A 14972-nucleotide genomic window follows, 5' to 3' on the forward strand; every position below is an offset into this window, starting at 1 on the left:
AAACACCTGGCCATTATCACCTGAGCAAGGTATTAACTGTTTAAGAAGAATCAACGAAAGCTTATTTTGCATGTGCCTCTCACTAACTGATCCACTAACAAGAACCACTACTATCCTTTTAAAAACTATATCATGTTACAACCTTTTAGACAATGTGGATCAAGAACCTTAAAATACTCTTACTCATTATTGATTCCACTTCTGGGAACCCAGTCTAAGGAATAATTTGAAACACAGAATGATGCTCATTATTTTAGTAACAAAAATTTGAAAACAGCCTAAAAGTTCACAAATGGAGAATAATTAAATAACTGTGGTACTCAAGTGATGGAATATTACACAGTGATAAAAAGGTTTTCATACACATGGGGTAGTATGGGGAGACTAAATAGAAAAATATATATGGCATAGTTTCATTTATGTTAAAAACATTTTTTAAAAACAAAAAGTCACAGAGGTAACATTAAGGAAAATGTTCACTTTTTCCTTTTTCTGTATTTTGCCCCCAGACCCAATGATTATTAGCCACTCCCCACTCCCTCCCAGTGAGAGTAAGCTTACCAAGGCAGGATCGTCGTGCTTATAAAGCGTCACAGCAGGAACTGCTGGCAAACCCAGCCATGGGCCTGGAGTCAACGTCATGCTGTCACATTTGGTTGCAGCCTACCACAGAGAGAACAACTTCTTGTTACACTATCAGGATACACTAAACCCAACACCTTTCTCCATTCATAAAAACTGTGAAAAGCCATCAGGCATTAAGTGATGTTAAATTCCTTCTTAAAAACACAGTATTTAGTAAATCAACAACATACCAGCACTGATGAGGAGACATAACCTAGAGCCAATGTTGCCAGATTCACACTGGAAGGAAAAACACAGACCTAAGAACTAATTATTTACTGCTGCTTATTCACTAAGTACACACTTTAAATTTAAAAAAATTTTTTAAAAAGGGCTGTGCTGTTCCACACTGACATTTACATGTCTTTCAGCTGGGTTGGTAGCTTTTATAACAGCAACATAAAGTGTGGTACATATACAACTTTCAGGAAAACCTGGAAAATGCATTTTAATCAAAACGTATTTCAGGGGGTGACATCTACTTACTCAGTGTAATGGGTGTCTTATTTTATATTATTTTATATCTTTGGTAGATACCAGTATTATTTCCCAGTCATCCTTCTTTCCCAGAGGGACAATATTAAAAAGCAACGCACCGTGTACGTGTATGATGTCCTGGAAATGGACTACTTGGGCTGCCCTGCATCCTCTCCCCTCTCTTCTCTTAGCAGCAGTCCAATGGTCTTCTGGGAAGCCACCCCAATCTCCTCTATGAGACCACAGCTTCACAAATCACCTAAACTATTAAGTGTTACATTTCCCTCACCACAGCAATTGGCTCAGTATGAGACTCCCGCTGGGACGTCTGACCCTCTGCACACACCTGGAAAGGCGGATGGAACTCTGCACCAGAACAGGAAAGGCTATCTACAGACGGAGCCACCACCATGGAGGAACTTCAGCCAAGTGACCTGGCTGACGTGGTGCCTAAGGCCAATCCTAACACTGGTCTTCTTAGCTATGGGAGCCAATAAAACTTCTTGCTTAAGCCAGTTTGGGTAATTTTGTAATCTGCAAGCCAAAGAGCCCTTAGTGATATATGTGACGACAAAGTGAGCTCCTCCTGGGCCCTCTGCCAGCCCACCATGCAGCCAAATTCCCCTCCACTCACCCTTTCACGTGGAGCCATATGCCGTACTGCTCACAGAGCTCTTTCAAACGCCCAATCTTATCTGTGTGCCCTACTGCTGCAGTTCCTAGGATAAAACACACAAGAAAGGATACTAAAACAAATATTTTCTGAGTCTTTGCAGCATGATAAAAGCTTCTATATACATTATCTCCTTATGAGAGAAGTAACACTGTATCTCTGTTTTATTGAGCTTTTCTTTGAGGACTGGCTTAAAATCAACTTTTGCAAACTGGTTATTCAAGTTTTGAAGAGTGTGTATTGTTCACTATATGTATCTATAAAGTCAAACTTGTTAACTGTGTTATTTAAATCCTCTATATACTTATTTTCTATTTACTTGATCTGTTGTTTCATGAGAAATATATTCAAGTCTCCCACCAAGATTGTGGTTTTGTCAATTTATACTTGTACTCTATCAACTTTTCCTTTATATATTTCAAAGTTATATTCATAAGCATTCATACCTGTTATATCTCTGAGTAGATGTCATGAATTATTATTAATATGAAGTCTATTTTATCTCACAGCAACCTTGCTACAGTACTTGTGTTTCATTAGCATTTGCCCAAGATATCCCTTTTCCACACTTACTTTTTATCACTTTCTGGGTTATTTTTATTTAGGTGTGCTCTCTATAAAAAATACATAGATGAATTTGTTTTGTTTGTTTTAACCAAATTTTAGAGGTCCTTTGTGGTTTTTTTGTTTGTTTTGTTTTTTGTTTTTTGCTGCACTGCACGGCTTGCGGGATCTCAGTTCCCTGACCAGGAATTGAACCCAGGCCATGGCAGTGAAAGCGCAGAATCCTAACCACTAGACCACCAGGGAATTCCCGAGAGGTATTTTGCTTTAATATAGAAAGCATTCTGAAGTCAGCTGAAACATATCACACACTTTGACCCATTCCCTAGGTGATCTGTTTACACTGCAGGCTTTGCTGGGCAGATCCTCCTCACAGAGCCTTTAGTAAAATGCACAGTCACACATTCTCCCAACTGTCCTAAATTTCCAGTTAGCAGAACCCACCTCACAAGACTCCTAACGCTCATCAACAAACACAACTAATACAAGTGCTTCTTTTGCAGGGGTTATGCCAGGAAAAGGGCTGACAACTCCACTCCTCCCCCCACCTAAATTTGTCTCAAATTTTAAAAAAAAATCTAAAATGACACATTTAGTTTAGTAGAAACAAGATCAAAGGCCAACACATGGGTTGTGTCACATGAGCCATCAAAACATAAAGCACTGTGCCGTGTTTAAGTGACTGGACCACATTCAGGCTCTCTTTCTTTTTTGGCAACGCCCACTTGCTAACCACTGGGACGTGCACTCTGGTGACGGCAATGTAGTCACACTGGTAAACCACTCAATCACGTGTAAACTGCAGCCTCTCCCATCTATTAAGTGATTGATAGTAGACTGGTTATGTTTCTTTCTTTTTTTTTTTTTGCGGTATGTGGGCCTCTCACTGTTGTGGCCTCTCCCGTTGCGGAGCACAGGCTCCAGACGCGCAGGCTCAGCGGCCATGGCTCACGGGCCTAGCCGCTCTGCGGCATGTGGGATCTTCCCAGACCGGGACACGAACCCGTGTCCCCTGAATCTGCAGGCGGACTCTCAACCACTGCTCCACCAGGGAAGCCCTATGTTTCTTTTTAAACATACAATATACTAAGGCAGGCAGAAAGTGGTAGTTTTTCTGCTGGCAACAAGGTGGATATGTGTTTTTTCTGTTTATTATTATTTTTTTAAATAATTAGCTTTACTGATTGAAGTATAATTTACATACAATAGAATCCACTCATTTAAGGGTATGGTTCAATGAATTCTGACAAATACAGTGTGCAACCACCATCACACCAAAAGTTCCCTCATCCCCCCTGAAGTTTCACCCTTCTCTATACTCCTCACTGGCCCCAGAAAACTGTGATCTGTTTTCTGTCACTGTAGTTTTATCTTTCTAGAATTTCATATAAACGGATCATATACTATGTAACTTCTTTCATGTTTGGATTTTGGCACTTAGAATGCTTTTGAAATTCATCTGTGTTGATATGTGTGATCAGTAGTTATTTCCATTTATTGCTTAGTATCCCATGATATGTTTATACTACAATTTGTTTATCCATTCATCAAGGGAAGGGCATCTGGGTTGTTTTCAGTTAGGAATATTGCATCCCTAACTGAAGGGATAGTTCCAGTTACTCTGCATCCTCACCAGTGTTTGGCATTGTATTTTTTTATGTTCTCCATTCTAACAGATATATAGTAGTAGCTCACTGTGGTTTTATTTTGCATTTCTCTAAGCATCTTTTCAAGTGCTTATACGTTCATATATTTTCTTTGGCAAAGTTTCTACTCAAATCTCTTGTTCACTTTAAAAACTGTACTGTCTACCTCCAAAATATTGAATTGTAAAACTTCCTTATATATTTTGGATATAGTCTTTTGTCAGAAAAATATTTTGCAAATATTTTCTCCCAGTCTGTTATTTGCCTTTCCATTTTCTTTTTCTTTTCTTTTTTTTTTTTTTTTGGCGGTACGCAGGCCTCTCACTGCTGTGGCTTCTCCGGTTGCGGAGCACAGGCTCCGGACACGCAGGCTCAGCGGCCATGGCTCACGGGCCCAGCCGCTCTGCAGCACGTGGGATCTTTCCGGACTGGGGCACGAACCGGTGTCCCCTGCATCGGCAGGCGGACTCTCAACCACTGCACCACCAGGGAAGCCCAATCTCACACTCTTTTATTTGTAGCTGCACAGTAAGTCTAAAAGTCAGATAGGATAAGTCTTCCAGTGTTGTTCTTTTTCACAATTATTTTGTCTCTTCTTAGATCCTTTTATGTCCATATAAATTTTAAAATCAGCTCATCAATTTCTATAAGAAATTGGAAGTCTGCTGAGATTTTGATAAGGATTGAGTTGAATCTACAGATTAATTTGGGGAGATATGACTTAATAATATTGCGTCTTTCAACCCATGCACATGCCATATTGTTCCATTTATTTGGGTCTTCTTGAATTTCTCTCAGCAACATTCTGTAGTTTTCAGTGTACATATCTTGCCTTATTTTGTTAAATTTATCCATAAAGGTTTTTTTCTTGATGCTATTATGAATGGCATTTAAATTTCAATTGTTCATTGCAAGCTTGATAGACCTGCTTATTAGTTCCAATGGCTGTTCTTTGTGGTTTCCTTAGGACTTTCTACCTATACAATCATGCCATCTGCAAATAAAGACAGTTTATTCTTCCTTTCCAAACTGTATGTCATTTAATTATTTTTCTTGCCTTACTTCACTATCTAGAGCTTCAAGTACAATGCTGAATACAATGTGGTGAGCACAGCAGAAAGTGGTAGCTGACCAGCTGTCTCAAAGGTGGACATTTAAATGTGACATTTAAGAATTTAATTTAGGGCTTCCCTGGTGGCACAGTGGTTAAGAATCCACCTGCCAATGCAGGGAACACGGGTTTGAGCCCTGGGCCAGGAAGATCCCATATGCCACGGAGCAACTAAGCCCGTGTACCACAACTACTAAGCCTGCGCTCTAGAGCCCGTGAGCCACAACTACTGAGCCCACATGCCACAACTACTGAAGCCTGTGCACCTAGAGCCCGTGCTCTGCAACGAGAAGCCACCACAATGAGAAGCCCACACATGCAACAAAGAATAGCCCCTGCTTGCTGCGACTAGAGAAAAACCTGCGTGCAGCAACGAAGACCCAACACAGCCAAAAAAAAAAAAAAAAAAAATTCAATTTAGAAAGGAAGCATATGAAGGAATAGAGAAGCACAACCTAAATGAAAAAGTATATACACACAAACAAGAACTCCCAAAACAAACCAACAATTAAGGGAATCTAATGAGCTAAAACTTTAGTACTGTAATTCTCACCACAGTGCTGCTACCGACTTCCTTAAACACGTGGCACACAAACATTCTTAAGACTTGATCTCTTTTAGGCTAACTATCTAGCCTCTTTCTTGTATGTCCAAAATGGAAGATTCAGGTTCATGATACCTACCAGCATTTGCAACAAGCAACAGAGGCAGTCTTCCTCGTTCTATGTCATCTTTAATCAGTTTCTCCAGGAAGGCAACGTCCTGGGATTGAAAGACAAACCACAAAAACATGAGACAACCCGCACAAAAGTGTATACACTGAAAAATTATAACTTCTAAAAGAAGCAGATGACTCTCAAAATTTATCAGAGCAATTCTTTTCTTGACAATTTTCCTTTTTTCTCCAATCATAGTTGTGAAAATAAAATCGTTTTCCTTCAAAACTAGAAAAATCAGTTAAATGAGATTAAAGTTAGAAACTGGACATACAGAACCAACATTTCTCTAGTTTTAAACATTTACAATAAAAAAAATGTTCTCTCAAACCCCCCCACCAAAAACAACCAAAAATGTTATCTCTGATATTACTCATTGACGTATCTGAACCAGAAAATCTAACTACCTTGATAAAGAAATGCAGAGGGCTTCCCTGGTGGCGCAGTGGTTGGGAGTCCACCTGCCGATGCAGGGGACACGGGTTCGTGCCCCGGTCCGGGAGGATCCCACATGCCACAGAGCGGCTGGGCCCGTGAGCCATGGCTGCTGAGCCTGTGCATCCGGAGCCTGTGCTCCGCAACGGGAGAGGTCACAACAGTGAGAGGCCCGCGTATGGCAAAAAAAAAAAAAAAAGAAAAAGAAAAAAAAGAAATGCAGAACCCTAAAACCTATCCCTTTTGCTTCTGACTTCAGTATGGAAAGGCTTATCTCTTGCATGTCTAAAAATAAGCAGAATCCAATGCCAAGGATTACAATAATCAAAATCTGCCCATTCATAAATCCAGGCAACAGTGATAACCATTTGAAAGAATGAGCTTTAGAAGGAATTTCTGAGGCTTAATTGGACTCCATGTTTCTACTTAAAACAGGTGATACAGTGATTACAAGATTCCTTAAGAGCCAGGTGCTCCTCACCTTTATGCCAGCCAATCTTCCTGGACATTCAAACCTGGCAGCATGTATTATGCAACAGGAAGATCTAAGCAATCCATGAATAACCTAATAATTATCTGGAGGCCAGCAAATAGAACTGCAGTTTAAAGGAAGGTACGGTTTCAAAACACAATTCTTTATTATTTTATAAACCTAAAGAACTCACCATCTGATGCTGGGATCCAAACATAGTGTTACAGGGTACACGACACAAGCAGGGGAAGGGCAAGCCAAGCTGCAAGAAGAAACATACAATTTTACAAGAAAGATCTTTGTCACCATTCCCTTATGTCCCCAAAAGATTGTGGCTCTAAGTCACAATTATTCTTTTTAAATATTCTCTCTCCTTAGGAACTCTTAATATGAGCATTTGGGGGGATAATTTAAAATCCTTCCTCCAAGGATAAGTGGTAAATAACACCAGCTAAAGGCATTCAAAGTACAATATCTTATTTATGGGTCCACCAATTCCTAAAAAGCAACAGATATGGACTAGCAGATGTACATATCTTGAGAGAAATGAAGTCAGCGTTATGGAGACAGTAATTGTCAAATAAATTTTATATTCCTCATTCTTAGCTTCCAAATCCTTAAGGAGTATATGTTTTAGGAATTTTTTTTAACATTTGCAGCATATTGCTCTGTATAACTAAAACTTGGAAGCATTTAAAGACCAAAAATTTAACAAGCAATTTATTCACACTTTATCCCCTTAAAGAATTTTTCTTTTAAATTATGAAAGTGAAACCCAAGTAAAACACACAATAAAAAATTATAGAAATTAAAAGTGAACATCCCCCCCCATAAGCCACCAATCTACTACTGTTAATAGGTTAGTATAGAACCTTGCAGATAATTGCTAGGCAAAAATATATATATTTATATATCTAGGTATAAAAAACATATGCATATAAGCATGTACACACTTTTTAAAACATGAACATGACTATTCTGCCACCTACCTTTCCCACTTAACAGAACACTCTCACACATCTTTTGCAGATTGGACTGCTGTTCCAAGACAGCTCTGGGTCCATAAGAGTCTGGCCTACAGTAGGTACTCAATAAGTAATTTGTTTCATGTTTCTACAGAGATATTATAAAACTCCTTATTTTGTACACCCTCAAGAAGAGGACATAATTTCTTGCCACCAATGACCACAGCTCAGAATCAACTTAAGCCCTGAGTTTCCCCTATGTATCTCCCTGGACTCCTCCATCTTACAAAAGACAACCCCTCCAATCCTATGGGTTTTACTTTAAAACATTCTTGGCCAAGAGGCTTAACAAGTTCTTGACTCAAGGTAGCCCCGTAATCAGGCTACCGTGAACTTTAAAAAATGGTAATGCAAAAAAAAAAAAAAAAAAAAAAAAGGTAATGCTCTTTGATCTAATAATTCTAGACTGGCTCTGAAAATCCATCTGAGGAATACAACCCAAAGTATAGAAAAGCTTCATGCACAAAGATGTCCATAAAAGCACTATACAAAGAGCACTTCCTCAAAATGGTCATAAAAAGCAAAAGAATGCGAACACTCTAATTGCCCAAAAGGGAAACAGGTAAAATACTATATACTCACTTGAAGGAATATTATGAAGATATTAAAAATATACTTTACTTTGGAGAACTGGTAAAACATGATATGAACCTGTATAACAGTAAGTGAAAAAAGCCAGCTATAGCTATGTAAAAACACACATACACTCTGATTAAGCCAAGTCTGAAAGGAAATAAAGTAACGTGTTGACTGTGGTTGCCTTTGGGCAAATAAAAAAAAAAAATATATATCTATATATAAATTTATTAATACACATTTATACATAATAATGACAAAACAAGCTTATAAGAAAATCACCTTTCTTTTCACTTGAAAAAAACAGCAGCTAAAGAAAAACTTCCAGGACAGAACAAAACATCGTTTCTTTAAAATATCCACCTTATGCCACATTACCTGATTACAGAGGTACTGGCCCAGGCCAGGCCTAGCAGCAGCACTTAGATATATAACAGGCGTCTTGTTATATAACACATTGAACCCATCCACCACAAAGTCTTCATAACGGGAATGAATGGCAAGCCTACAGATCTTTGCAAGTCCTTCTCTTTCTTCTTCATGGAAATAAGCACAGCCATTTTCATACCTGTTAAGAGACACCCATATGTCAGTATGTTCCTATCTCTGATATTATATCCCAGTCTTATAACCATGGAAGTAATTCTTTTCTCAATTCCTATCTCAGTGAAAGGAGATAGGAATCACCCTCATCTCAGTGGGCTGACACCTCACTGCAGCTGGAGGTCATAAAGAACAGAGGCAATGACCCCTCATCCACACCCAGCTCCAGAAAGAGCAGAAACTATGAAAACCAGTAGAGAATGGAAATCCCTCAGATATAAAAAGGCTGAAGATCATGGACTGGCTTACTTTACAATAAAGCCAGCACTGGATAATGCAGGCATGGTTCTTAGTAGTTTCAGCCCTAAAACATCCAAAGTTAAGTAAAACTGTCAAAAATGCTAGTCAGGCTAACTTTTGCTTTCACTAATATCTGCCTGGGACATTTTATTCTTCTCATTCTCCAAAAAGAAGGACAGAGAGATTTTCAGTTACAGGTATTGGATTTTTATTAGAACAGAAGAAAATTTCTCCTTTGCCATACAGTTAGGCAAATTCATACTCTCGCCAGGTCAAGCTCTTTCCCAGCATCTGAAAATAAGTCTCCCAAGTTAAATGTTCCAACGTTAGGTAAACATTCCTTTTCCATAAACATAATAGCATAAATAAACACAAAATACCATTGGTCCCATTTCTTCTACTGACTCCTTAGTCTGCTAGAATTCCTTAATAATGCCAATATTATCACAGTATAAAGCAAATTTCAATTTCATAACACATACTCATCTTCCTTATGACAGCATTTCCTTTTTACTAAAGCACAGCTAATACTTTGATTAAAAATACTTGAACCTATTCCACTGCTGTACCTTCTATCAACATGTGCCAATTAGGAATCTTAAGAACAAGTAACTGTGGACACTATCCAACATGTATGTGCTCATGTTCTCAGCTCTTTACATGTATTAATTCATTAGTTCATTTAATCCTCACAACAATGTCATCAAATAGATATTAAGGCTATCCCCATTTCATAGATAAGGAAACTGAGGCACGGAGTGGTTAAGTAACGCTTCCAAGAGGAAAGGGAAGAGGCAGAGCTGAACCCAGGTAGCATAGCTCCAGAAAATAGATCTCTCACAGTCTATACCCAACACATAAATGTCTTTACCAGAAACCAAAAACTTATTACCTGAAAATTCTGCATAGCCATAAGGTAGTGTCTGAAAGTATCCTAGTTGTAAGTTTTCTCAGCTTCTCTTTGTCCAGAGTTGAAATGTAAGCTCCCAGACTGTGCCCCAACAAAGCTATATGACCTTGTTCTCCAATATTCTGGATTCTGTTAATCAAAATTTATTAGATTAAAAAAAAAGTATTAGTCAAAGCATAAATAAATAAAACACAGAGACACATTATTCCACACAAATTTCTGTCAGACTTGAAATGCATTTAATGGCCTAGAAGGCAGACACTGAGATACATTTAGAAAATTCAATGCATAAGGTATTAATAGTTTGGGGGGAAATTTCTTTTTTTAAATTCAAGTCCTAGGAGATAAATATCCTTTTTATTGAATACCAACTAAATACACAAACTGTTTTTGAATAATTTTCTCCAAAAAAGTTTTTTAAATTAAATACCAGTTGAAGAACTATGGAGAGTAGAGCTAAAATGTGCAGAAAATTTAATAATCAACAGACGAAGATCAATTCCCTGCATTAAATAGCTATTTATAACAACACAGCACATTCAAGGGGAACTAGGTATTGTTTTACATATTAAAGTGGAAGGACTAATTTCCCTTATAAAGAATAAATGTAAAAAGAAAAACACAAAAAATTGACAGGATACTGGGCAAAGGAGACAGTTCATAGAATAGGAAATATAAATGGGTCTTAAGACATACAAAAAGACACTTAATCTGGTTCATAAGAAAAATGCAAACTAAAACTATGCTGAAATATCATTTCTCACCTATCAGACTGGCAACGATCCTTAAGTCTGCTAATACCCTTTCAGGCAAAGGTGTGGGGAAAGATGTACTCTCACACATTATGGGTGGGAATGTGAATTGGCACAATTCCACGAAGGGAAATTTGGCAATATCTGTCAAATTTACAAATGCACAAACTTATCTGGCCCAGCAATCCCACTTCTAGGACTTTAATCTACAGAAACACTTCTTCTATGAGAAATGACACATGTACAGAGTTACTGGCTGTAGGAATGTTCATAAGAGTAAAACATGAAAAGGAGACTAGTTAAATAAAATATGGCTCATCCATTTAGAGTAACACTAAACAGCTCTTAAAGGAGAAAGCTCCTTGTATACTGCTATGCCAGGAACTCCAAGACATAAATGAAAAAAGCAAGTCACAGAACAACATGCGTAGTATTTAGGTACTGGAGGGGGTGAGCACAGACATTTTGATTGGGTGTACATACACATAAAGTATCTCTGACGAATACACAAAAAACTGGCAACTTATCTCTAGGAAGGAGAACAAGGTAGGGAGGCAGAGGTAAGAAGGAAAATTGCCTTTGTGTATACACCCTTTCTATCTTTTGAAATTTGAACTGGAAGAATGAATTACTTACTCCAAAAAAATTAAATTTAAAACTATTAAACAGAAAATGAAACTAAATAAATTGCTTGATAGATGCATAAACAGAAATAAAATAAACAGATGATTCACAGACAAAGCGGCCTGCCACCAAGGAATTCAGCTGCAGCACTTCTCAGCAATCAGGGGCGGAAGCACAGGAGCAGAAGCAGTCAGAAACAGAAAAGCACACGGCAGCTATTCTCTGGCCCCTGTGCCAGCCCCTCCCTAAGACACAAGACCATAAAAACGACAAGATTTTAGTAAATGACTTCCTTTTACAAAATATATTATCTAAAATATGTCAATGTCTCTCTGAAGAAACTGAACATCATTTTAATATCACACGTAACTAGGAATTAAATATAGCTTATTACTGCAGCAACTTGTGAGAATGCAATCATTATCAAAATCAAGAACACATATACTTTCAAACAGAAGCTGCCAACTGTTCTCCATTACCGGGTACTCTGGGGCTCCTCATCTTCATCTCCGTGCATCAGATTCTGAACTAACTGGAGGATGCTCACCATGTCCTGTCCACTGCGGAACAGAAAAACAGCTGACAAACAGGTGGAAACAGCACACATCCCTCACCAGTCTCTCACTATTTTTCTCTCGTATAAACTAGCTTGACATGTTTTCTTTTTTAACTGAGGAGCTACGAAAGAAATAATGTGTTTTGAGATACAGTATACATCATTTTAAAAACAAACCTCAAATTATCAACTGAATTCTGAATATAACCTTACTTGTGATTAATCTTCTGCCTAAATATTAATTTGATTTTTAAAAATTTCACCAGCTTTAGCAATATTTCTCTACCTGTTCATTTGAATCTTGGAGACTATTTAATAAGCATGTAATAAGGGCCGAAGTAGTCCTTATAAGCTGTTGGAAGGTCACAAAAGCAGCAAGAATACTCCAATGCCACTGGTGTATCTAGCTTCCCTCCATGTGGGAGTCTTGTCTGTTTGTTCTAACAGAGCTAAACATGAAATGCAAGCATGATTTATTATTACCTCTTCCCCAAGCTGGGGAAACTGCAGATTCGCTTGCAGTGTAAACACTTACTTCTATCCAAGATATGTTTTTAAACGCTCATCACATGAGGAGGTGGAAACTTACGAGAAGAATGTGAAAGGTGAAGTTCTAAGCAATAGCAAGGCAACTTGTAAAACATGTGATGTCAAAAAACTATCACTTTATTAATGAGAATGTGACTAATAAAAAGTTCTCTCTTTCGGGCTTCCCTGGTGGCACAGTGGTTCAGAATCCGCCTGCCAATGCAGGGGACATGTGTTCGAGCTCTGGTCCAGGAAGATCCCACATGCCGTGGAGCCACTAAGCCCGTGTGCCACAACTACTGAGCCTGTGCTCTAGAGCCCGTGAGCCACAACTACTGAAGCCCGTGCGCCTAGAGCTTGTGCTCTGCAACAAGAGAAGCCACTGCAATGAGAAGCCTGCGCACTGCAACAAAGAGTAGCCGCCACTCGCCACAACTAGAGAAAGCCCATGCGCAGCAATGAAGACCCAATGCAGCCCCCCCCCAAAAAAAAAAGTTATCTCTTTTCAAAAAGCACCATCAAAACAATGTCCCCAAACCTATCCTCCTCAAGGTGCTGACCTTCACGTGTGAGGGACTCTGATCCTTGGACATTGTGTAGAGATGAGGCCACGTGACCTTGAGCAAGCTACTGAAACTCACGAAGCCCTACATTATACAACTGTGAGGATGCTGTCAGTCCATGGAAAGCACCGAATGCCACGCCTGGGGAACTGCTATCTCAGGCGCTGGCTATTAGCATTATTAGTGTGAGTACTCCTGACTGGTGACATTAATGCCCTCCCACTCTGAGAATTACGGATGTTCTTGGTAGTACGTCTTCTAGGGAAACTTCTGTGGGATGAGTGGAACGCTTTAATTCCCTTCAGTAGGCCTGGGATGAGGAGACTTACAAGATTTGGTTCCTGTTCTCAGTTGGAGAATGAACTTCACCCGTAGAGGACTTCAAGTCAGCACCCTTCATCTACAAGCAGGAGTGCTTATTTTAAAATGTTAGTACCTGGGGACTTCCCTGGTGGCACAGTGGTTAAGAATCCACCTGCCACTGCAGGGGACACGGGTTCGAGTCCTGGTCTGGGAAGATCCCACATGCCGCAGAGCAACTAAGCCCGTGAGCCACAACTACTGAGCCTGCGCCCTAGAGCCAGCGAGCCACAACTACTGAGGCCCGTGTGCCTAGAGCCCGTACTCTGCAACAAGAGAAGCCACTGCAATGAGAAGCCAGCACACTGCAGCGAAGAGTAGCCCCTGCTTGCTGCAACTAGAGAAAGCCTGTGCGCAGCAACGAAGACCCAACGCAGCCAAAAAAAAAATTAGTATCTGGGTGTGTTAGATGTGACATTTATTGGCACACTGGGATCCTTCTTCTATACTACTCTTTTGCAACATACTTATTGTACATATTTATATTCAGGTCAAAGGACAACTTAAGGGAGTTGTACTATTTACCTACGTACAGTTTCCTGGTTATAAAAAAAATAATAAGTTTGTCTGAGGGAAACTGGGCTGGGACTTTAACTCCAGACTGAATGCTAACATCCTGTGAAAATGTTAGTTGGATAACTACTTATTTTTCTGACTTCTTCCCTGATAGCTCAAGTCACAAACACTTGACAGATTTGCTTTAGTTGCCAAAAAATAAACCACTCTGCTAATAAATTAGAGTTGACATTTTCCTCTCATTTACTATATAATAAAATGATAAATCTTATCAAGTTAAAATAACTCTCACAATAAAGCTCAGTCTACCAAATAGATTACTGGTTTCAAGGATGAATCAAGTATGATAGTTGATTATAATTATGAGTTTGCGTATCACTTTTGAGTTACGAGGCTGTGTTAAACTCTGAACGGGAAAGGGGGAGAAACAGTAGGTTTAGCGTTATCACCAACCAACCAATGGCATTTCAGTTTTCTGTTACACTACATATAACTCTCAATTTGCTTTGTGCTCATTAAAACTAAAATTGTAAGTCAGTGATGGTAAAATCTTGGTTTAAAGAAAGTGTACACCCTAAGTAAAGGTACTTATCTTCATTGCCACCTACCTGCCTTGCAGTGGCCCTGGAATATCCCCTGATAGGAGCTTCTTTCCATTTTCCTCCTCTGTTCTTCTAATTTAAACGAAATAAAAAACTGTTAACCTTCTAACATTTGAGCATGAACATGTGATAATGTTGCTCACAAACTCTTAGTAAATGATATGAGATTTGAAACACACATCTCGCCTTCTCGTCCCAGCCCCCAGGCTGGGGTAGGGTTTAGTTTCAGGAAAATAATATTAAAAATATAATAATACTTCAAGCCACTGCTTGGTTAGTTGATGCCCTATATGACCTGAATATACAGTAAGAAGTATTTATAGATTCAAGTCAATATATTAAATAAATGAAACTCTTAGTAGGCAGGACTGAAAATTATAAGTCCTGTCCCTTAATTTC

The 14972-nt window shown here is 38.9% G+C and overlaps 1 protein-coding gene across 2 annotated transcripts in view; it reads right to left on the reverse strand.

The window, feature by feature from the left end:
• The window catches only part of PDXDC1 (pyridoxal dependent decarboxylase domain containing 1), a 51626-nt gene that overhangs the window by 22391 nt on the left and 14263 nt on the right, over positions 1-14972 (reverse strand). For both annotated transcript variants that reach the window (XM_032604032.1, XM_032604033.1), the window contains exons 3-11: positions 14580-14645; positions 11928-12008; positions 10055-10201; positions 8698-8887; positions 6912-6980; positions 5779-5857; positions 1736-1820; positions 816-864; positions 562-663 (exon numbers count right to left, since the gene is read on the reverse strand). In XM_032604032.1, coding sequence (XP_032459923.1) covers positions 562-663; positions 816-864; positions 1736-1820; positions 5779-5857; positions 6912-6980; positions 8698-8887; positions 10055-10201; positions 11928-12008; positions 14580-14645 — 868 coding nt within the window. The remainder of the gene's footprint in view (positions 1-561; positions 664-815; positions 865-1735; positions 1821-5778; positions 5858-6911; positions 6981-8697; positions 8888-10054; positions 10202-11927; positions 12009-14579; positions 14646-14972) is intronic.

Source organism: Phocoena sinus, chromosome 15 (assembly GCF_008692025.1).
Source record: "Phocoena sinus isolate mPhoSin1 chromosome 15, mPhoSin1.pri, whole genome shotgun sequence".
Classification (NCBI taxonomy): Eukaryota; Metazoa; Chordata; class Mammalia; order Artiodactyla; family Phocoenidae; genus Phocoena; species Phocoena sinus.